This window comes from Myotis nattereri, assembly GCF_964212035.1.
Source record: "Myotis nattereri genome assembly, chromosome: 17".
NCBI lineage: Eukaryota > Metazoa > Chordata > Mammalia > Chiroptera > Vespertilionidae > Myotis > Myotis nattereri.
This window is the reverse complement of record NC_138092.1, coordinates 29,125,470-29,147,706: the sequence shown is the minus strand read 5'-3', so window position 1 is coordinate 29,147,706 and position 22,237 is coordinate 29,125,470. Positions and strand designations below refer to the sequence as shown.

At 41.8% G+C, this 22,237-nt stretch overlaps 1 protein-coding gene across 1 annotated transcript; it reads left to right on the top strand.

Annotated features, from left to right (window-relative positions):
• Nucleotides 1–536: 536 nt before the first annotated feature.
• On the top strand, nucleotides 537–5,782 carry PENK (proenkephalin). Its single transcript, XM_081111657.1, has 4 exons — nucleotides 537–1,110; nucleotides 1,196–1,252; nucleotides 1,721–1,861; nucleotides 4,570–5,782. Exons 3-4 carry the CDS (start codon nucleotides 1,724–1,726, stop codon nucleotides 5,227–5,229), a joined length of 798 nt encoding a protein of 265 aa, XP_080967783.1. The 5' UTR covers nucleotides 537–1,110; nucleotides 1,196–1,252; nucleotides 1,721–1,723; the 3' UTR covers nucleotides 5,230–5,782.
• The last annotated feature ends 16,455 nt before the right edge of the window (nucleotides 5,783–22,237 follow it).

Genomic DNA, 22,237 nt, shown 5'->3' with positions numbered 1-22,237 from the left:
TCGGAAGTGGCGGAGCGGGTCTCCGTGGACAACCCCGCCTCCACCGTTGGCTCTCAACCCGCTCCCGGCCAAGAGGATGTGCGCGCCCCAGGCCCTGGATGCCCTGGGTACCGCGTCCCTCATCCCGCCCTGAACACTCCAATCCTGGCGCGATGATATCACACCCGCCCCGGCACCCCCTCTTACTGGTCAAACTCTCACAGGGACACCTCGGGCCCCGCACTTGAGGCAGTGAGCTGTCCCCAACTTGGAAGACTGCCTGGGACGCTGAGTAAAGGCGCCCCCCGCCACCCCCAGTGGCAGGAGCGCATGCCGTTTCCCTGTTCCCTGACGTCCTCCGTTCCAGAAGGTTAGGCTTTACTGCGTCCACGCTTGGCAGGCGGTCTCACTAACGCGAAAGGGGGGAAAGCTCCGTCTTGAGATTTTCAGATTCCCGGGAATTTTCCATCAGCCCTTTCTTTAGCCATTAACTGCGCACCTACTGTGTGCGTCTGACTCTGTTAGACGGTACCACAAGGACTTCGGAGCTTAATGCAGAGACAGACGGGTGCATAAAGGAGGACGGTTGTACTTAGTGCCCGCGGCGGCGGCGAGGGCGCCCCAGGAGGAGGCAAAGGAGGGGGGCAGGTTCACTAGCTCGGAGGGTCTCCAGGACATTCTAGAAACCAAAGCCGGTCCCTCTGCCATTCTTAACGCCCCACCTTGGCGCTCTCTCTGGAGCCCGCACCCCCGGGAGTGCAATTCCAGTGCCCTTCCTTGCGGGGACTTGATCTCCTCCCCCTGTCTTCCCCAATTTCCTAATTACCTTCGTTTGTCACCGGGCCGTGAGGGGAGCTGCAAGCGCCCTCTCACACCGCCCCCTCCCCCGGGGGAGCCGGGAGCACGCGCCCGGACGGACCCCTCCCGCGACGGCGTCGGCGGGGGTGGCGTAGGGCCTGCGTCAGCTGCAGCCCGCTGGCGATTGGGGCGCGCTCCCCTCCTTCGGTTTGGGGCTAATTATAAAGTGGCTGCAGCCGCCGCCAGTCCGGGGACGGCGAGGGGAGGCGAGGCAGGCGCTCGGAGACCTGCAGTCCAGCCCGCGGCCCCGAGGCGACACTGACCACCGCGACGGTGAGACCGGCGCCTGCCCGCGCCCCGGGCCGCGTCTGCCCCGCGCCCCCTGCCCCTGACACCTGCCTTCTCCTCTCCCTTCTAGTGTCGTGGCTGGGACTGCGCTTCTCCGACCAAGCTGCGCCATCGGAACAGCGTCAACGTGAGTGAACTTGGCCAGAGCGCTCCTTGACCGCGCGCCCTTGGGGCCGTCTGCCTGCTGGGGTTCATTCCGCGTCTCATTGCATGGGGTTCCCAACCGACTTCCTGTTTGTGACCCGGGTCACTGTCAGGCCTCCCCAGGCTCCCGCTTTCGAGCATTTGGTCTTGGCTCTTCCCCTGCAGAATCTTGCCCGGAGCAGCATGCGCCCAGTAAGAGAGCCAAGTGCTCAGAGCAGCCCCGGGCTGGGGCGAACGTGCCAACCTGGGCACCGGGAGGTCATCTGAGATGGCCCGGGGCCTCTCAAACCCGCATCGGCCGGGCAGGCGGGGTCCCAGGCGAGAGTGCCCCTAGGAGCTCTTGCTCTCTAGTCCCACAAACTCCCGGCTGGGACTGTCCCGGCGAGGGTCTCTCCGAGGGGACCGCTTGCTTTCGGGCAGGCTCGGAGTTCGCGTCCCTCTCTCCCCGCAGCCCATGGCGCGGTTCCTGACACTCTGCACCTGGCTGCTTGCGCTCAGCCCCGCGCTCCTGGCGTCCGTGCGGGCGGAATGCAGCCAGGATTGCGCCACGTGCAGCTACCTCCTGGCGCGCCCCACCGACATCGACCCGCTGGTGAGTGTTAGCGCGGTAGCGGCCACCGCACGGTGCCTCCTCTGATGGCAATCGGTCGCGGTCTCTGGTGACTTCGGTGTCTCAACTGTTCCCTGAACGCTGACCCAGGTCCCGCTCTAGCTCTCAGCTTCGGGGACCCACGACTACCTAGGGACCGGTAAGGGTGGCCATGTCCCCTCACAAACCAAGTTTGTTTTCACCTGGGGGATATGGGAGCCCCATGTGCTCTCTTCAGCACCTTGGAGAGCACTGCGTTGTCACCTCACCTGTCCCAAGGAAGATGCTCAGTCACCCCAACTCCTACCATCCCACTAAGGGACCCTTCCACACACCACCATCCTCTCATCCTGCCTGCAGGTAATGTCATTTTTTTATTAGTGACATTTTTGTCGCCTTTTTACGTATTTCATTTCTCTAGCCCAGTTAACCAGGGGTCCCTCAAGCCCTTTACCTTCAAAGATCTAAGGGGGAGGGAGAGGAGAGCAGAGAAAGAAATTGGCAAAAGTCTCACGTACAAGTGACAGTGGAATTCAACTGCTGTCATGTCTTGAATGTGCTTCTGTAAAACCTACTAAGACAACAGTTTGATGTGCCTATGGAAAAGGCACAGGAGAGATGGCCAGTGTCCAGAGAGGTGGCAACAAAGAAAAGAAAAGGACTCCACTGGGCCTTGGGGTGGGGGTGGAGCTGAGGACAAATGAGCTCTGATTCTAATCATAGTCCAGGTGCTCTTGAATCACCACCATGCTCTACAGATCCAAATCTCTGGATGTGGGACCCAGGCAGCTTCATTTTAACCAGCTCCCCTGGCATCCATTTGCACTCCTCGATTTGTTGAAATTCTGTTTTGACTTCAACAGCTCAGTAGAGAATCAGGTATTCATCCGAGGAGTCAAGCTCCCCACTGGAGCCTTTGAAGACATTTTGCTATGTAGATGCATAAAATAGGGACAACGATCTCAGGGAAGTATTCCACAAAATCCAAGGTTTCTAATTCAGGTTAAAGGTTTGTTTCATTTGAATTACCTGATTCACTTCCTTTGATATGTGCATGTGCAAATATGGCCTTAAAGAGAAGACATATAGTGGGGCTTTATAATTAAACTACAAGAAAAACATTGCCTCTTAATTAGGGATAAAAACACCTTCATCCATCTTTTTTCTTCTAATTGTTTTTGGTTTAACTGATTTGTTTTGTATGGGAACTTACATTTTAGATTGTTATTTTATCTCTGACAAAAGGCTTTGTCAATTACTATATTGTTAGAATTGCAGTGGTAATGGAGTTTTACCTTGAATGCAAAAACACATATGAGAAATGAGATTTCCTAACCAACACCATGGAGTAAAATCAATATAACAGATATTTATTGCCCTTCTACCACGTGAAAGACACTCGTGCTTGGTTCTGTGGCAGATGCAAATATTCATAGGCATGTTATGATTGATGTCCAAACTGAATTTATCCTCTAATATGACCTTGACCATAGAACACAGAGTGTGATAAATATAGCAAAAAGCGCATAGACGTATATAGGAGCATATAAATTCACATTACTTTTAAAAATATGAATCTGTTATTGTGATTATCATTACTTGTGTTTTAAGAAATCCTAACATTAAGAAGCATTTTGGTAATAGTGTACAAAATATTCAACATTAAGTTTTGGTAAAGAAATCATTTAAATTATATTTTAGAATAAAAATATTGACACCTGAACATCTTAAGTTCTTAATAACATTTTTATTTCTTAATCAGATATAAAAATAAACAGAATCACTTTAATCAGATCATCTTTAGGTTTTTATATGTATATATTTTTAATTTTCTTAGACACAAAACAGTCATTAAAAGTTGATTAAATATGTACCCTAAAGAATTTTGTTGCACTAATACACCTTTTCCTATACATCAGCAACTAAATGTTAAGAAAAATAATATGAATAAACATTAGCATGTGTATAATTTCATATGTGATCTCATAACTACAAATATTTGGTTCAAGATGATTAACTCAGTTTTAATCAATTCAGGGGGAAGAAAAGCAAAACCTCTACTTTCACCAAATCAGTATATCATAATCCAAATAATTCATAGGATTTAAATTGAATTTTTAGAAAGTCTTTTTTTAAACCTATTTTAAATTGGTTATATTTCTAAGATAGAAAATGTTTGCAGGAATATTGGATACCATTGCAGGTAAAATATTAACAAAAGAAAATAAAGAAACCTCATGTCATTGGTATTTATTTTGTGTACGACAAGAAGATAAAAGGAATTTTCGGATAATGTCCCTAATTAGGTAAACAGAAATTTCTCCCTTTTGATTAGAAAAGGCTCAAACGAAATGAAATCAACAGTGAAAATTTATCCTGTGAAATTAGATTGTGCAGGCAGTCAATCTAGGTTAAAATTGGGTGAAAAAAACCTTTTACGGTATTGAAATGGCCCGATATATATATATATATATATCCTGTTAAAATTCAAAGAAAATTTCTCATTTGTTTCAATTCATTCTCCACAATTTTTCTAAATCCATTTCCCTTTGATTTGCCTATTGAGTGTGATGAAAAGTTTTAATAAGAAAATGGAGATTATTATGGGAGTGCTCATCTTGAAGTAAATACGTTGTGGTCCACGCCAATCTGTTCACTTCACAAAATCAGAAAAGCCTCTTTTTATTCTCAAATCGAATTCTCCTCCCCAGGCTTGCACCCTGGAGTGTGAAGGGAAGCTGCCTTCTCTCAAAACCTGGGACGCCTGCAAGGAGCTGCTGCAGCTGTCCAGGCTGGAGCTCCCTCCAGAGGGCACCAGCGCCCTCAGAGAAAGCAGCCGGCCCGAGGAGAGCCATGTGCTGGCCAAGAAGTACGGGGGCTTCATGAAAAGGTATGGCGGCTTCATGAAGAAAACCGATGAGCTTTCTCCTCTGGAGCCAGAAGAGGAGGCCGAGGGAGGTGAGACCCTTGCCAAGAGGTACGGAGGCTTCATGAAGAAGGATGCGGGCGAGGGTGGCACTCTGGGCAATTCCTTAGACCCCCTGAAAGAGCTGCTGGGCACAGGGGACAACCGAGAGGGCAGCCCCCACCAAGAGGCCGGGGATGAAGAAGTGAGCAAGAGATATGGGGGCTTCATGAGAGGCCTGAAGAGGAGCCCCCAGCTGGAAGATGAAGCCAAGGAGCTGCAGAAGCGCTATGGGGGCTTCATGAGAAGAGTGGGCCGCCCGGAGTGGTGGATGGACTACCAGAAGAGGTACGGGGGCTTCCTGAAGCGCTTCGCCGATTCTCTGCCCTCCAACGAAGAAGGTGAAAGTTACTCCAACGAAGTTCCTGAAATGGAGAAACGATATGGAGGATTTATGAGGTTTTAATGCCCTTCCCCATCAGCGACCCCGGGCCCCAGCAAGCCTTCCTCCATCCCCCAGTGAGAGACTGCCTCGCTAATCGTGTTCTGTCGCCATGCGTTGCCTGCATCATATAGCTGACTTGATTGTCTGAATAACTACACGACCTGAAAGCTCTCTTTTCAGGTTCTGTGATCTTTTGAGAGTCTGTACGCTCAGTATTGGTCTGTGGCAGCTGTCTCGTTTTCGTGCTAAAATAGTTTTTTGTCACCTTGTCCATTATTTTTGACAACACGCCAATAAATGCTTACTTGTTTATGCATATAATAAACCCATTACCCTGAATGCATAACACGCGTGCAAGTCTCTTCTTCTCCAAGCCCCTCATTCACCTTTGGGTTCCAACAGTGAATCTTAAACGCAGAGACAGTGAAACCATCTGCTTTCGACAGAGTCACCACTAGCCTCCTCCTTCTCTTCCTACAAGGGTGGCTGCAAAACAGTTTTCACTTAATATCTTATGTATGTGATTTTAGATGAGTAAACACATTACAGCAAAATAAAATCTATTTCCACTCTCATATCTGGAAATCAGATGCGTGAAGAAAACCAAAGCCTGAAAAAGAAACTAGCTATGCCCTCATATATAAGAAAATCTGCATGAACATCCAGGTGTGTATGTCTCTCCTCTTCAGCGAAGTATTTTAGAAGTTAATAAAAAAAATTAAAGATAATTTAGCCGCATTTGAATGACAGTGAAGACCAGGAAGGTTAAGTAGTTGGTGCGAGCTTCCCCAGCAGCTGAAGGACAGAAAGAGAATTAAGAGCCCAAACTTCTTGCTCCCAAGCAATGTCTTTCTCGCTCTAATTCCCTATTGCTCATCCACATCACTACCAAGAATTGGAAGAACTCGAAACCATATACCATTCATTATTATACACCCCTCCACCACAACCACAGCGGGTGCTCCAATATCTGCTGAGTGAATAAAGTATTGAATGAAGAGATTTAGTGACGGGTCCCTGGGAAAGGTATTATGGATGTCTTATCAGACAGATTCTCATCACACAAAGAGCTTATGAGTATTCCATATGAATTAAACCACAGAGAACAACATTCAGGTACAAAAAAATACATAACATTTTCCCCCTTTTCTAATTGAAACTACCTACAGCTAAACTAACCACTAAGTCTTTTATCCAGGACCCTACCCATCCTCTCCTTTGTGGTCTTTCCCCAAAAATCGGGGTTTAGCAGCTGAGAAAAACAGGCAGAGTCTCTGCTCTGCAGTCCGGTCGTGCAAGCACCTGCTCCATTCTGAAGAGGCAGCTCCTCTGTCCTGGGCAGCCCAGCCCGGTCAGGGTTCTCAGGGCTCCACTTGGCCACGTGCTATTGAAGACCCACCTTCTCCTCATCAGTGCAAGGGCCGCCCCCCCCCCCCCTATTCACAAAGCCCCACCAACACCTATCTTCCTGATCCTTAGCAACCAACTTTTCCTTCCAGGCCAGAGCCCTCCTTTTGAATGAGAGGTGCATGTAATGTAGGTGTTCAAAGCAGACCGGGAAGAAGGTGACAACCAGCAGCTGGCCCTTGGAGATCAGTGTCAGGAGCATGAGGCCTGATCGGCTGGGACACATCAGCGATATGAGGTCTCTATTCAGCCTTAGTCCAATTGTTTCCCTTGGAAATGCCAGTCCCCTTGTTGCCAGACTTTCCCAAAGAAACCTGAAACGTAGATTTTCATGATAAAATCCCAAGATTTTAATCTTGCCCGTGGGTTCCATTTAAAAACAGAGTTATGGGTGGAAAAGGTGAACGGCATTGAGAAGTACAAATTGCCATTTATAAAAACAGTCATGGGGCTGTAAAGTACAGCATAGGGAATAGAGTCAATAATATTGTGATAACTATGTATGGTGCCAATGGGGTTCTAGACTTATTGGGGTGATCACTTCATCAGGTATATAAATGTCTAATCACTATGTTATACACTTGAAACTAACATAATATTTCTCAACTGCATTTATTTATAATTTAATAATAAATAAATAAGTAAAATGCTAAAAGTAAAAAATAAAACAGCGTGGACCAAACAAAATCCATCTGCAGGTCAGATTTGAGAGACATGGAGCTAGTCTTTAAAAAAAAAACAAAAAAAAACTCATTAATTCTCTCCCTAAGACAAAAAACTCCTAAACCTTGGAAACAAGAACCTTATTCGAGACAGTAAGAGTAAAATGCCCTGTCCCTTCTTGATAAGTTAATAATAAAATTGTTTTACAATAATACAATGCACGTACATAATCTCATACAACACGTTTGAGGAAACACAATTTCACACTCAAATGAATACATTATTTTTCAAATCCAGTGCAGTTCTTTACGCAGGAGCCCTTCTTTTCTACTTGAGTTAGCTGTGCAGATCCAGCTAAAACACAGATGATTACCTATCCCTCTATTTCCCATCTGTCACCTCTGCTCAGGGCACAGCGATGCCCGGGTGGGACAGGTTACTTACCGTTTACTTCCCCAACCCCCAGAATCCCTGGTGGAGAATAGAAACCTAGAGATGTGCCACAAATGTTTAGGGAGGGAAGGAACAGAGGAGGGGGACGGGGAAAAAGAGAGGGTGCATACAAAAAGGAGCTAGGAGGATGGGACACGATGGTTGCTTTTGTTTAGGTGATTGTGAAGCTGCCTGCTCCAGCTGGAAACACCAAATGAAGCAAATCCTCAGTGCCAGGCAGACCTTTACAATGAGTACCAGCTGTTGTCCACAAAATATGACTCTAAGGGGGCTGTGTAGGCTTTCCTGTGTTCCCAAATATCTCCCATGTTGCCCACCCTTCAGTCTGAAATGCCATCATTAGAATGTTTGCCCCTTTAAAGGCTCTGATTTTCAAGAATTTCCTATTTAAATGCTGAGGGCCATTCACCTAAGACTCACTGGGCTCTGAGTGTGATAGTACATGCTCAGCACAGGTGTTCTGGGTTCTGTAAACTTGGAAGGACTAGGATTAGAACTAGCCTGGCTAGGGCTTCTGGGTAGAGGGACTGGAGTCCAAAGTAAGATGAATTCAAAGCCTATACTTGAGTGGGTCTCCAGAAAACTCTGTGTATGCTGATTGGAATACAGATCAACCTAACTGCAGGGGGCACTGCTGCTCCATTCTGGACCTCTTCTAGTCCTTGGCTCCTAACTTCAATTCTACTCATTTGGGCTTCCCCAATTCCACCTTCAGGCTTGAGTCCTGGGATAGGTTCCTTCTGAGAGTTGATAGCTCTGTGAACTGTGTGTGAACTCTGGGGCCAGGCTGCCTGGGTTAAAATCCCAGCCGGCTGTGTGATCTGCAGCTGTCCTTGACACACTTTTCTCATCTGTGCCTTCTTAGGTTGTTGTAGTAAGTAAATGTGTTAACGGGTACAAGAAGCTTAAACCTAGGCTAGCATACAGTCGGCAGTTACAGGGTTAGATACAGCTATTACTCAGTGTCCCAGTTCTTACATGTAGGTCTCGATCTTTACCCCCTCCCCTTGCCTCCCCCTGGGTCTCTCAGGGACCAGGTGCTATCTCACCGGGTCTTTCAAGGCTGAGATATAACCTGTGCGCCGCAGTCCTGGTCAGAGCCTGAGAAGACCCAAGGAGAGGGCTTCCTCTTCTCCTGATGGTGTCCCATGAGGCAGAAACTGCATTTTTCTGTTAATGCTCATCTTCACTTTTTCAGTTTTCTACGGCAAACATATAAAACCCATGTAATGAAAACATCATACAAAAAAAGGCGTAAAGCGTCTGAGCCTTGAGCTCAGAAGACCGAGGAGGGGTGCACAACTGTGTATACTCTGAAATTTTGAATACTATGAATATTTATGGGGTTTTTTTTCTTGAAATGTACATAGCACTCCACATGAATCAATTCATTCATTCAACAAATCATGGAGCCAGCTACATGAATATCTGGTGGAAAAGCATTCCAGACTGAGGGAACAGTGCTCAAAGGGGAAACATGTGGATAGCAGGAGGAACAAGACTTATGAATTCGTGTAGGTATGAAAGGAGCTTTGGGTTTTGATCTCAATGTGATAGAAAACGATCCGAGGCTGAGAGCAGGTCAGTGACAAGACAGGCTGCCGTGTGTAACCCTCAGTGTCTGCCAAATCGAACAAATGTCCTCACTCCTCGTTCTTCGGAGAGAGAATGCATTAAGTGTCTGTCATCGTTTTGCAGCCTTCAAAACATCTTGGGTTACCTGGAAATAAAAAATTTATATCAAACTCTCATGTTTTATAATAAAAATGCAATAAATAAATATTCCTTATCAATTCCTACACCAAAGAAGTAGAACTTAAAATGCTCACACACTGCTTAGAAAATGAAAAACAAACATCAAAAAGCATGCAATTATATTATTGACTGGGAGCATGTGCCTCTACAGAGAGGGGGTGCAAAAATCTCATCGGCAGAGAGAGCTTGGCAATAGTTCAAACATACCCATCAATGCCAAGTGCTGATACTTTTTCTCTTATCTTTTTTTAGTCAAGCATAACATATCTACAGAGGTGTCCACAAGTCATAAATGTACTCTCACTGAATTGCTATGAAGCAAACATACCGAGGAACCACCTCCAAGTCAAGAAATAGAACATCACTAGACCCCGCTCATGCCCCCTCCAAGTAATTAGCTCTCTCTTCTCCCCAAAGGTAACCACTCTCCTGGCTTCTATGACCATAGATTAATTTGCCTATTTTAAATCTTTTCTATAAAAGTAAACATACTTTTTTCTAACTATGTGTTTCAACATTATACTTATGAGATTCATCCATGCTGTTGCACATAGCTGTGGTCTCTCATTGTTATTGCCATATAATATTCCACTGTATAAAAAGACTGCAAGTTCCATTCTATTATTGATGGGAGGCTCAGGTTGTTTTCTTTGGGGCTATTGCAAATACTACTGCTATAAACATTCTCAACCACATGGCTTATCACATGTGATACCTTTCTTGGGTGTATTAACTAAGAGTAGATTTGCCAGTTCATGGGGTTTGAATGTATTTAACCCTAGTTTATAATGTCAAACACCTTTTAAAGGGTTTGTCCTCCTAACCACATTGTATGCCCCACCAATACTTTGGATTGTCAATCTTTCTTAATTGTAGCCATTCTCTTTTAATTTATACTTCTCCAATTACTAATGAGATCAAGCATCATTTTATAGGCTTATTACCATTTTGGATATCCTTAGTTACTCTTTTGCTTTTCAAATGTATTTTTCAAGTTGTAGATATGAGCTATCTTCTGCTCTGTGTTAAATGGCCTTTAAACCATGAAAGAACTGCAGAAGGTTTTCTAAACTATAAAATACCCTCGGGCAACAATTATAATTTATACAAACCTGTTCATGACCCTGCCCAGAGACTGACTCCATGACATTGCTATCCAAATACTGGCTTTCTGCTGTTCCTTCCATGCTCACAACAGCCAGATATGGCATTTGGTAGAGCAGCCCTACCCACCTGATGCTTTCGGTCTGCTGGGTCTTCCTGTGGGCTCCCTGAGATTCGCAGAACTGGCAGTCTTGGAGGGACCATCCTCGGCAAGGGGAGGACAGACCATTTCTAAGGGAACTCATAAGTTTCTTAAATTTTATTTTTCAGTTGTAGGTTACATTCAATAATTTCTTATATTAGTTTCAGATGTACAGCATGGTGGTCAGACAATGATACACTTCACAAAGTACTCCCCCCAATATTTCCAGTAACCACCTGGCACTGTACATACTTAGTACAGTAGTATTGACTATATTCCCTGTGCTGTACTTTGCAAGCCCAGGAGTATTTTGTAACTGCCAATTTGTACTTCTTAATCCCTTTTTCTTTTTCACCCAGCCCCCATCCAAACCCTCTCCCACCTAGCAAACCTCAGTCTGTTCTTTCTGTCTGAGTCTGTTTCATGCTGTTTGTTCGTTTATTTTGTTCTTTAGAGTCCAACTATAAGTGAAATCATACAGACTTGGTCTTTGCTTACTGGCTTATCTCTCTTAGCGTAATACCCTCTTTGTTTATTCATGTTGCTGCAATGAGAAGCTTTCATTCTTTTTAGTGTCTGAGTAATAGTCCATGGTATACACGTACCACAACTCTCTTATCTACTTGTCGATTTATGGGGAATTCACAGGTTCTGATGATCAAGTTGTTTCAAGGAACAACTTGATGCAGACAGGCACCATCTTCCCTCAGCCACTAGTACTTGCCTCTCACCTCACCCCTAGGAGAATGAGGGCCCTCGTTGCTCTCTTCCCTGAAGAACCCTGCAGAACTGGGCTCTGGCATACTCTCTGCCTGCTGCCAATTTCCCCAGCCCATTTTGGTATCAATCTAGAAAAGAAATTGAAATGAGGAGGGAGTGGCAGACGTGAACTGAAAGAGCCAACCTTCCAGAATTCCTCCTTTAATTTATCAATCAAGTATAGCAGGGCCTTGATAACATTGTTTTGTTCAATATTTCATTATAGCATTGATAAGATGCTGTACAAATTTAACTCATGTTTATATCAACTAGCCTGGAGCAAAACTGGTTTCACTACATGTCATTTCACTCAAAGTCGCAGAACTGATTAATGACATTAAGTGAGGACTTCATGGAGAAGGCTAGATCTTCTATGAATAGGAAAGGGCTAAGGAAAGAGGAGAGGCCATAAGGTGGTCATGCAATTTGAAATCCACATTGACGCGATAGGACACTAAGCTCTTGTTAAAGAATTGGCTGGTAGGGCAGGATGTCAGGTGAATTTGAAGTGGGTAATAGAGAATTTACCCAACCAGGCATTTTCTCCCCTTTTCACTGCTTATTTATGGAAGAAGTATTTATGGAGCATATGCTATATGCCATGCCCTATTCTAGGCCCAGGAGCTACAGAAAATGAAAGGCCTCCCAATTCTCTGCTTTCTCAAAACATATATAGAAATGTGTGGAAAGAAGCAATAAACAACAAAGAAAGAAGGTCATTTGGGAGAGTTCTAAGTGCTATAGTACTTGTTGTTTGCACAAAAATTCAAACAAATGAAGAACTACACAGTGTTAAAAATGAAATTCCTCTTTCATTTTCCATATTTTCCACGGTTAAAAGTTTGGTGTTAACCCCAAGAATATTCTTTTCACTAATGAATATACACACATCCATGCATGGACACACACAGTTTCATTGTTAACATGCATAAAGTAATTCTAAACATATTATCCTACTACTTTTTTTTTTCACTTAATGTTTGTTGGCACTATTTCAGCTTTAACATGAAAATCCGCCTGATGTTCTTTAACTACTGGGTGGTATTGTATACCATGTATGCTTTGCTTTCTTTAAAAAACTCCACTAGTAACTAAGTTTTTCACACTACAAACCTTGCTGCAGTAAACATTCTTAAAGCATGTGTGTGTGTGTGTGTGTGTGTGTGTAGTTGCTGTCAAGCAGAGTACTGCGCAATCCTAGGGGAGGATTCTAAACCAGCGATTTTAAAACGTTTTCGTCTCATGGCACACAAACTAATTACTAAAATTCTGAAGCACGCCAAAAAATATATTGTTTGCCAATCTGACAAAAAAAAAAAATAGGTACAATTTTGATTCATTCACACCGGGTGGCTATTGATGTGTTGGCTGTTGTCATTTTTTTTTTTTTTAAGAACCTAAGGGAAAAGAGGTCAAAGCCCCTGACTAAATAGTCAGGCATTGCATATTTTAAAAATTCTTGTGGCACACCATTGTACCGCTCTCTGCACACTGGTTGAATACCACTGCTCTAAACACTTCTGCCCATTATACCTCTGTATCAGATACAGGGCAAGATCAGCTTCAATAGCAGGCACCAGGCCAGCACAAGGCAATTCACCTACTTTCACCCTTCTCGTGTGGCATTAGAGGGAACTCTGTCCCCTCCCCTAGAGAATAGATGGTGCAGTGGGGTTGGCCAGGTGTCATACCACACACATCATACTTTAAGCAGAGACAAAGGAACACTTATTGGGCATGAATCAAGGAGAGATATTCCCACACAAGGTGATAAGCTCATATCAAATGGTAATCTCTCTCTCTCTCTCTCTCTCTCTCTCTCTCTCTCTCTCTCTCCTTTATTGCACTATCTACAACCACCAAGAAATTGCAATAGACATCCTTACCTTTATCCATATCTTAGAGGGAAAATATATCTTTTTTCAGCATTAAGTATGATGTTCGGTATAGATTTTACATAATTTTACTTTATCATATTGAAAATTTCCTTATAGTATGAATTTGCTGAAAGTTTTTAAGTGGGATGGATGTTTTATTTTGCCAAAATTATTTACATTACCTTCTAAGCACTGTTTTATCTGCATCTCAAAATTTGATGTCATTTTTTAAAATATATTTTATTGATTTTTTGCAGAGAGGAAGGGAGAGGGATGGAGAGCCAGAAACATCGATGAGAAAGAAACATCGATCAGCTGCCTCCTGCACACCCACTACTGGGGATGCGCCTCTAACCAAGGTACATGCCCTTGACTGGAATCGAACCCGGGACCCTTAAGTCAGCAGGCCAACACTCTATTCACTGAGCCAAACCGGCTAGGGCTGATGTCATTTTTATTCAGCTCAAAATTAGTCTGATTCCCTTCTGGTTTCGTGTTGTTTGGTCTTTTGTACCACTTTTTTTTTGCAGTGAGTTATTTAGTTTCCAGGTAGTTGGGGATTTTCCAGATATAATTTTGTTACTGACTATTAAAGTTAATTCTATTGTGATCTGATAACATATCTTATATCACTTGAAAATTTTACATTACTCAAGACTTATTTTATGGCCCCAAATAGTGTCTACCTTGATAAATATTCTGTGTATTGTGCACTTGAGGAATAAAGCATCCCTAAATGTCATTTAGATCAAGTATGTTGATAATGTTGCCAAGTCTTCAAAATCCGTACTTGTTTTCTATTTCTCTGTTCTATCAATTAGTGACAATGGGGTATTCAACTTCAGATCTCATTGTGGCTTTGTCTATTCCTCCTTGCAGTTCCATTGGATTTTACATCATTTCTTTTTTAAGAGCTGTTATTAGGTATATAGCATTTAGGATTGTTTTATACTCTTGATTAATTGATTTCTTTTTTATTATGAAATAACCCTCTTTATTCCTTGCTCTGACATCCTTTATGATACTAATACAGCCATTATAGCTTTTTAAAAACTAGTATCAGAATAGTATATCTTTTCTCATCCTTTTACTTTAAATCTTTTGTACCTTTATATTTCGAATATCTTTTCTTATAGACCCAACAGATAGTTGGACCCTGCTTTTCCTTATTTAATGTGACAATCCCTGCTTTTTATTTATTTATTTTTCTTTTTAAATTTATTTATTTATTTTTGACATTATGGCAGATGTGCCCATTTTCCACCTTTTCCCCCCTCCATCCAGCTCCCCTTCCCTCTGCCCATCACCACACTGTTGTCTATGGTATGTCCATAGGTTACACATGTATGTTTTTTGGCTAATCCCTTCACCTTCTTTCAACCAGTCTCCCCTTCCCTCTGACAGCTGTCAGACTGCTCCATATATCCATGCCTCTGTTTCTATTTTGTTCATCAGTTTATTTTGTTCATTAAATCAAATATAAGTGAGATAATATGGTATTTGTCTTTCTCTGACTGTCTTATTTCACTTAGCATAACAATCTCCAGGTGCATTTATGCTGTTGTAAACGGTAAGAGTTTCTTCTTTTCATAGCCACATAATGTTCTATTGTGTAAATGTACCACGGTTCTTTTGTCCACTCATCTACTAATGGGCACTTGGGCTGTTTCCAGATCTTGGCTATTGTAAATAATGCTGCTATGAACATAGGGGTGCATACATGCTTTCAAACTGGTGTTTCAGGATTCTTGGGATATATTCCCAGAAGTGAGATCACTGGGTCAAAAGGCAATTCCATGTTAATTATTGAGGGAACTCCATACTATATTCCACAGTGGTTGCACCAGTTTGCATTCCCACCAACAGCACACTGAGGTTCCCTTTTCTCTGCATTCTCCCCAGCACCTGTTGATTTATTGACCATACCATTCTGATAGGTGTGAGATGACATCTCATTGTGGTTTTAATTTGCATCTCTCTGATAGTTAGTAACACTGAGCATTTCCTCATATGTCCATTGGCCATCTGTACACCCTCTTTGAAGAAGTGTCTACTCAGGTCCTTTGACCATTTTTTAAAGGGACTGCTTGTCTCTCTGGTGTTGAGTTGTATAAGTTCTTTACATATTTTGGAGATTAGCTCCTTATCAGAGGTATCACTGGCGAATATGTTCTCCCATACAGTGGGTTCCCTTTTCATTTTGTTGATGATTTCTTTTGCTCTGATGAATATTTTTAGTTTAATGTAGTCACATTTATTTATTTTTCCTTTATTTTTCTTGCCCTAGGAGTCATATTGACAAAATTATTGCTCTGAGAAATGTCTGAGATTTTACTGTCTATGTTTTCTTCTAGGATTTTTATGGTTTCACAACTTATATGTAAGTCTTTTATCCATTTTTAATTTATTCTTCTGTATGGTGTAAGTTGGTGGTCTAGTTGCAATTTTTGCATGTACCTGTCCAATTTTCCCAATGCCATTTATTGAAAAGATTGTCTTTTTCCCATTGTATGTTCTTGTCTCCTCTGTCAAATATTAATTGACCTTATAGGCATGGGTTGATTTCTGAGCTTTCTATTCTGTTCCATTGATCTATATGACTGCACGTGTGCCAGTACCAGCTGTTTGGGTTACAATGGCTTTGTAGTATAGTTTATACTATACTACAGTTTATATCAGGTATTATGATACCTCCAACTTTGTTCTTGTTTCTCAAGATTGCTGTATTATATCAGGTATTTATATAGTTTATACTATACTACAGTTTATATCAGGTATTATGATACCTCCAACTTTGTTCTTGTTTCTCAAGATTGCTGAGGCTATTCAGTTTTTTTTTTCTTTTACTTATAAATTTTTGGAGTATTTGTTCTAGATCTGTGAAACATGCTGTTGGTATTTTAATAGGGAATGCATTGAATCTGTAGATTGCTTTGGATAGTATGGCCTATTTTAATGAAGTTGATTCTACCAATCCAGGAACACAATATATTCTTCCACTTTTTTATAGCTTCTTCTATCTCTTTTTTCAAAGTCCTGTAGTTTCCCAAGTACAAGTCTTTCATCTCCTTGGTTAAGTTGTCTGTTGTTGTTTTTCCAGTTCCTTTAGGTATAACATTAGGTTGTTTATTTGCGTTTTCTTTATTTCCATAAGTAGGCCTTTAATACTATGAATTTCCCTCTTAGGACTGCTTTCGCTGTGTTCCATAGATTTGGGGTTGTTGTGTTGTCATTTTCATTTGTTTCAAGGTACCTTTTGATTTCTTCCTTGATCTTATTGTTGACCCATTCATTGTTTAGTAACATGGTATTTTGCCTCCATGTCTTTGTGTGTTTTTCAGTTTTTTCCTTATTATTGATTTCCAGTTTCACACCCTTATGATCAAAGACAATACTTGATATGATTTCAATCTCCTTAAATTTACTGAGACTTGTTTTGTGTCCTAACATGTGGTCTATCCTAGAAAATGTTCCATCTGCTGCTTTGGAGTCAAATACTCTGAAGATATCAATCAAATCCATCTGATTAAGTGTGTCATTTAAGGCGACCATTGACTTCTTGATTTTATGCCTGGAAAATCAATCTATTGATGTCAATGGTAAAATCCCCTCCTATTACTGTATCACTGTCGATCTCTCCTTTTGTGTCCATCAAGATTTGCTTTATATATTCAGGTGCTCCTTTGTTGGGAGCATAAGTGTGTACAAGGGTTATACCCTCTTTTTGGATTGTTTCCTTTATCATTATGTAGTGCCCTTCTTTTTTTCTCTTACTATAACCTTTGCTTTAAAATCTACTTTGTCAGATGTAAGTACAATCCCTTCTTTTTAATTGGAATGGTTAGATTATTATATTCAATGTGATTATTTATATGAATAAATTTATATCTGCCATATTAATCGTTGTTGTATAGTTGTCTCATTTGTTCTTTATTCTTTTTCTTCTTTCACTGCCTACTTTTGGATTAACTGAGTATTTTTAATTATCTTATTTTATTGCCTTTGTTCAGTTATTAGTCTTTGTTTTTATTTTTAGTGGTTGCTTTAGGGCTCATTGATGTTTCTTTTACTTGTCACAGTCTACTTTCAAGTAATAGTATATCATTTCACATATTGTGCTTTCATTACCCACTTTTAATGTTATTGTTTTCATATATTTGTTCTACCTATAATGCAAACACCACAATATATTGTTATCCTTTTTGGCTTTACATGCTAATTATCTTTTAAAGATGGTTAAAAACAAGACACAAAAGTACTTATTTCCATAGTACTCATTCCTTTGTGTAGAGTCAGTTCTTCACTTGGTATCATTTTCTTCTTACATATCAGATGTGCTCTAAGAGTTTACATTTCTTGTAGTGCAAATCTGGTGGTGATGGATTCTTTTACATTTTGTCTGTCTGAAATAGTACTTTGCCTTTGTTTCTAAAAAAATATTTTAACTTGGATTTGATTCTCATTTGATTGGGTTTTCTTTCTGTGTTTTAAAGATATTGCTTCACTGTCTGCAAAACTACATTTCTTACAGTAAGTATGCTGTCATTCCTATCTTAGTTCCTTTGTTTTATAAGATGTTTTTTCTTCCTCTAACTGCCTGTAAGAATTTCTCTTTATTACTTGTTTTTAGCAATTTGATTATTATGTGCCTTGGTGAATGTTTCTTCACTTGTCTTGTGTTTATGATTTGTTGCATTCATTGAAACTATGGGTTTATAGTTTTCACCAGATTTAGATAATTTTTGGCCAATATATATTCAAATATTGTATTTTGTTCCTCCCTACATCCTTTTGAGACTCCAAATACACCTATATATTTGTCTCCTTGAAGTTGTCCCATAGCTCACTAGATGCTCTGCTAATTTTTTTTTCAGAACTTTGCCTCTGTTTCAAACATGATTAGTCACTTTACCTATATTATTTCCTTTTCTCTCACAGCTAACCTATAAGTTAGGTAATGTGATCATCCTATTTAGAGCACTAGAAGTTAGGCAACTTGGCCAAGATTACATAGTTAGTAACAGGAACACCTGTTTCTAACCTAGGCAGTCCACATCCAGGGTTCTTGTCCATAGCAAAAGAGAACACAGATAACATCTAGGGAAAGCTGTGGAAACCACACACGCCTCTCCTTCTCTAGTTTGCCTCAGGGATATATCACTCAACATATCTCAAAAGTAATATGTGGTCATAATTCATAAGCATACTGTCCAAGTCCTGGTACTGCTCTTCCTAAAACAAGGTATCTAATGCCGGATGGCATCAACCATGAGCTTTAAAGCTTCCCTGGTTCCCATCTCTAGCTGTCATCCCAGGTCCCAGGAAGAGCTGAAAGAGCAACTGGAGCTTAGCTCAGTCACTGAACCAACCCATCAAGTCAACCCTAGACCTTTCATCTAGTTCATTAAAACTAGAAATTCAGTCTGAAAAGATATGAGGCTTACATATTACAATCCATACCCCAGTCTCTCATTTCTTAAGAGATGTTTGGACATTTGTCCAACTTTAAAAGTTCAGAAAGGTGTTCTTGTCCAGAGCAAGAAAGTAAGTACTAAAATGGTCCCCAAATGTGTAGAAAAGAGCTAAATATAAGCGACATCACCTGCCATATAACGACTCATTAACATAATAGCTACACTGAAAATATGCCTCCAAAAGTGGGAATCTGGGGGTGGGGGTGGGGGTGGTAGTGGAGTGGGGGGTGAGTAGGTAAAAATTCTTGAAAGAATAGAAAAAAAAGGTAGAAAAGTCGATGTTTCTAAGACTTTGGTCTTCTCAGGTGCATCTCGTCCAGAAGTTACCTCTTCCCACCCACTCATGATAGAATCAGAATAAAAACAAATAACCCACAGAAAGCAGTGAGAGCCCCCGGCCAATGAAGAATCTGGGTTATGGGAACCAAGAGTGCTGACCAAACCAGAGTGACAGGCTGAGCAGATTGGTCAAAACAGGGCCAAACTAGGTATGCCCACTCGTTTCTTTAACAAACAGTACTTACTGGCCATTCTTTAGGCCGTGCCTACTTAAAAAGGTATTCAACGTGGCAATACTCGTCACAAGACCCAAAGCAAGCTTGCTTAATTAATTTTAGGGGAGGGAGAGCCAGGGAGGACCAGAAGTTGGGAAATGAGGCAAAGCAAAGTATACCAGAATTCAGAAGCCATTTTGAGGAAACAGTCAAGAGGTCCACAACTTGCCGCTTAAGTGGCCAGGTTTTGTACAGGCTTGTGAGTGACTGTCTGATAAACAGCCTGTGTTGGATATCTTTCACTTTCCCTCCATCTTCTCCACTTTTCTCTGGGCCCCAGGAGGTTACTTAAATGGATTCCATGGAAGGGATGCATTGTTCTCTGGCTTCCTGTTGGGTTTCACTGAGCAGAAGCACTGAAGGATCAGAGTAAGCAGTGGATTATTTATACCTCCAGCTTCTTCCCTTCAGAGTTCCACAGGACGGACAATTGGACCCCGAGACCCAAGGTCTCAGATTCCACAGGGCAGCCCTCCTCATGCTGCCTCTCCGCCTTCAGTTGTGATCATTCTCCCTCCTTCACTCCCTTAGACCTGGGGTAGCAAAGCTGCCTGCTCTTTCCAGCCACTGGATACTGCACTCTCCCACATGGATTTCTCAAACCCTGCTCATGCCTCTGTAAATAGTCTCTTTATTTAACTCCACTTGAATTATTTTAATTTGAACGTTTCCTGCTGGGGCCCTAATCATGTAGTTGCTGGTACCCAGCATGCAATGATGAGAAAATAGAAATCCCTAATACACAGAAATAAATAAAATAAAAGGGAAGAGATATATTGGGGGAAGAAAGGAGAGAGAGAGAGAGAGAGAGAGAGAGAGAGAGAGAGAGAAAGGAAGGAAGGAAGGAAGGAAGGAAGGAAGGAAGGAAGGAAGGAAGGAAGGAGACCCTTAAGACTGAAGGAAAATAAAAGACAGCAGAGAAGCAGGGCCCATTCTGGAGCCGGCACCTACAGCAGGACAGATTATTCTAGAAATGGAGAACAGATTAGTGATTGTGAGGAGTTGGAGATCAGGAGGAGGTGATGTGGTGTGGGGTTATGGTGAGTGCAATTACAAAAGGGCAGTTCAAAGTACTCTCATAGTGATGAAAATATTCAGTATATTTTACTGTAGTGGTAAATACACAAGGCTACACATGTGAGAAAATTGTATAGAACTAAATATACACACAGTAAGCACAAGTAAAATGGGAGGAATCTGAATAAAATGAGGTGGATTGCATCAATGTCAATACCTCAGCTATGATATTGCACCATAGTTTTCCAGATGTTATCAGTATAAGAAACTGAGTAGAGGTACACAGGAATTGCTCTATATTATGTATTACAACTGCATGTGACTCTACCATTACCTCAATAAAAAGTTTAATTATAAAACAGAGAGAGCTTAAAAACAGCTGCTCTTTGAGGCATCTGTGAAACCAACACCTTCCTTAAAAAATCAGTAACTAAAGAGCAATAAGTAAGCATTTTCAGTAGGCACTTGAAGGGAAGCAAGAGTTTGCCACAGCAGAATATGCCTCTTGGGATTTGATTTTAAGTTAGTTGTTAAGGAACAAAAGAAGGAAAAACCTTTGATCTCCCTGCTGACTGCCTGGAAGGAATTTAGATAGAAAGCCTGCTCCAGAGAGGGAGACACCATCTCAGATAACTACAGCTTAATGTGAACTACTGTGGGACAGGCAGGGAGGAAGCTAGCGAGGCCCATCTGTTCAATGTCCTCTCTGTGTGCCATTGTTAAAGGTGGCCCAGCAAACTTTTATTTTCCAAACCCTTGCTTTTCCATCTCCATGTGAGTTGCCTTCAGCCTGTTGAAGTCCCAAACCACAACCCCCCTTTCTCCTTAGCTCCAGAATGACATACCTGCCTCAACTGCCCAATCTGTCCTTGGATCTCATTTTTTGTTGCACTCCTGAATGTGCATTTATATAACAAACTTTGAACACATTTTTCTGTTAATATTTCCCTATTAATTTGATTATTAGACCAGCTAGAAGAACAAGGGAGGCAGAAAATTACTTTTTAAGCCCCAATACACTGTATAGCAAGAAAACCAAATGAAGACAGATCTTTCTAGAAGAAGGCTAGCTACCGATGTGGAAGAAATGATTGAATTAGAAAATCAGCATGCAGTGACACCTAATGAGATTATTGACTCATACAAGGATCCTGTCAGTCTTAAATGTATTAAGTGTGTGTTTATTACTCATAAGTGGGAAAATGTAGCTGTCTAATGAAGTAACCAGATGCTCATTACACTATCCAGCAAACTCAGCATTACAATCTAAATTAATCAGATACTTAAAAATTTCCTGATGTGTTGCAAATTATATATTACTGATCATTTGTCTAAATATAAATGTTGACCATGCACACTTAAGCTTTTATATCTAACTTCTAGTTTATAAGAAATATAGGCATTAGAAGAACAACCTAAAGTGCACCATGAAGAAGCAACCAGAAACATTCAAAGGTGTGACAACCTACAGGATAGCACCTGAGCCTCTTCAACATGCCAGTGTCAGGAGCTTAAAAATCGAGGAGTTTATAGCAGGGACATGATCACTACAATTTCAGGTGCTTCCCTATATTTTCCCAACCCCCTTGCTGTTAAGTTGGGACCATGTCACCAGTTCTGGCCAAAGGCGTCTGAGTGTGTGTCAATCCCAGGCCAAGGCAGTGGCCTTCCTCCACTCCTCTCCTGTAGACCACCATCCAGATCCAGATGGCCAAATGCAAGGTGGGACAGGGCCGCCCAACCTTTGGTGACGTAAGCAAGTGGAATGTCATGCTTTGTCAGCTGCAATATCTAGCATTAATGATTCCTCACCAATACAGGAAC

Coding starts and splice junctions, on each gene's coding strand:
- PENK (XM_081111657.1), top strand. CDS start 1,724: ATGGCGCGGTTCCTGACACTCTGCACCTGGCTGCTTGCGCTCAGCCCC. Junction 1,862..4,569: donor CCACCGACATCGACCCGCTG/GTGAGTGTTAGC, acceptor TCTCCTCCCCAG/GCTTGCACCCTGGAGTGTGA.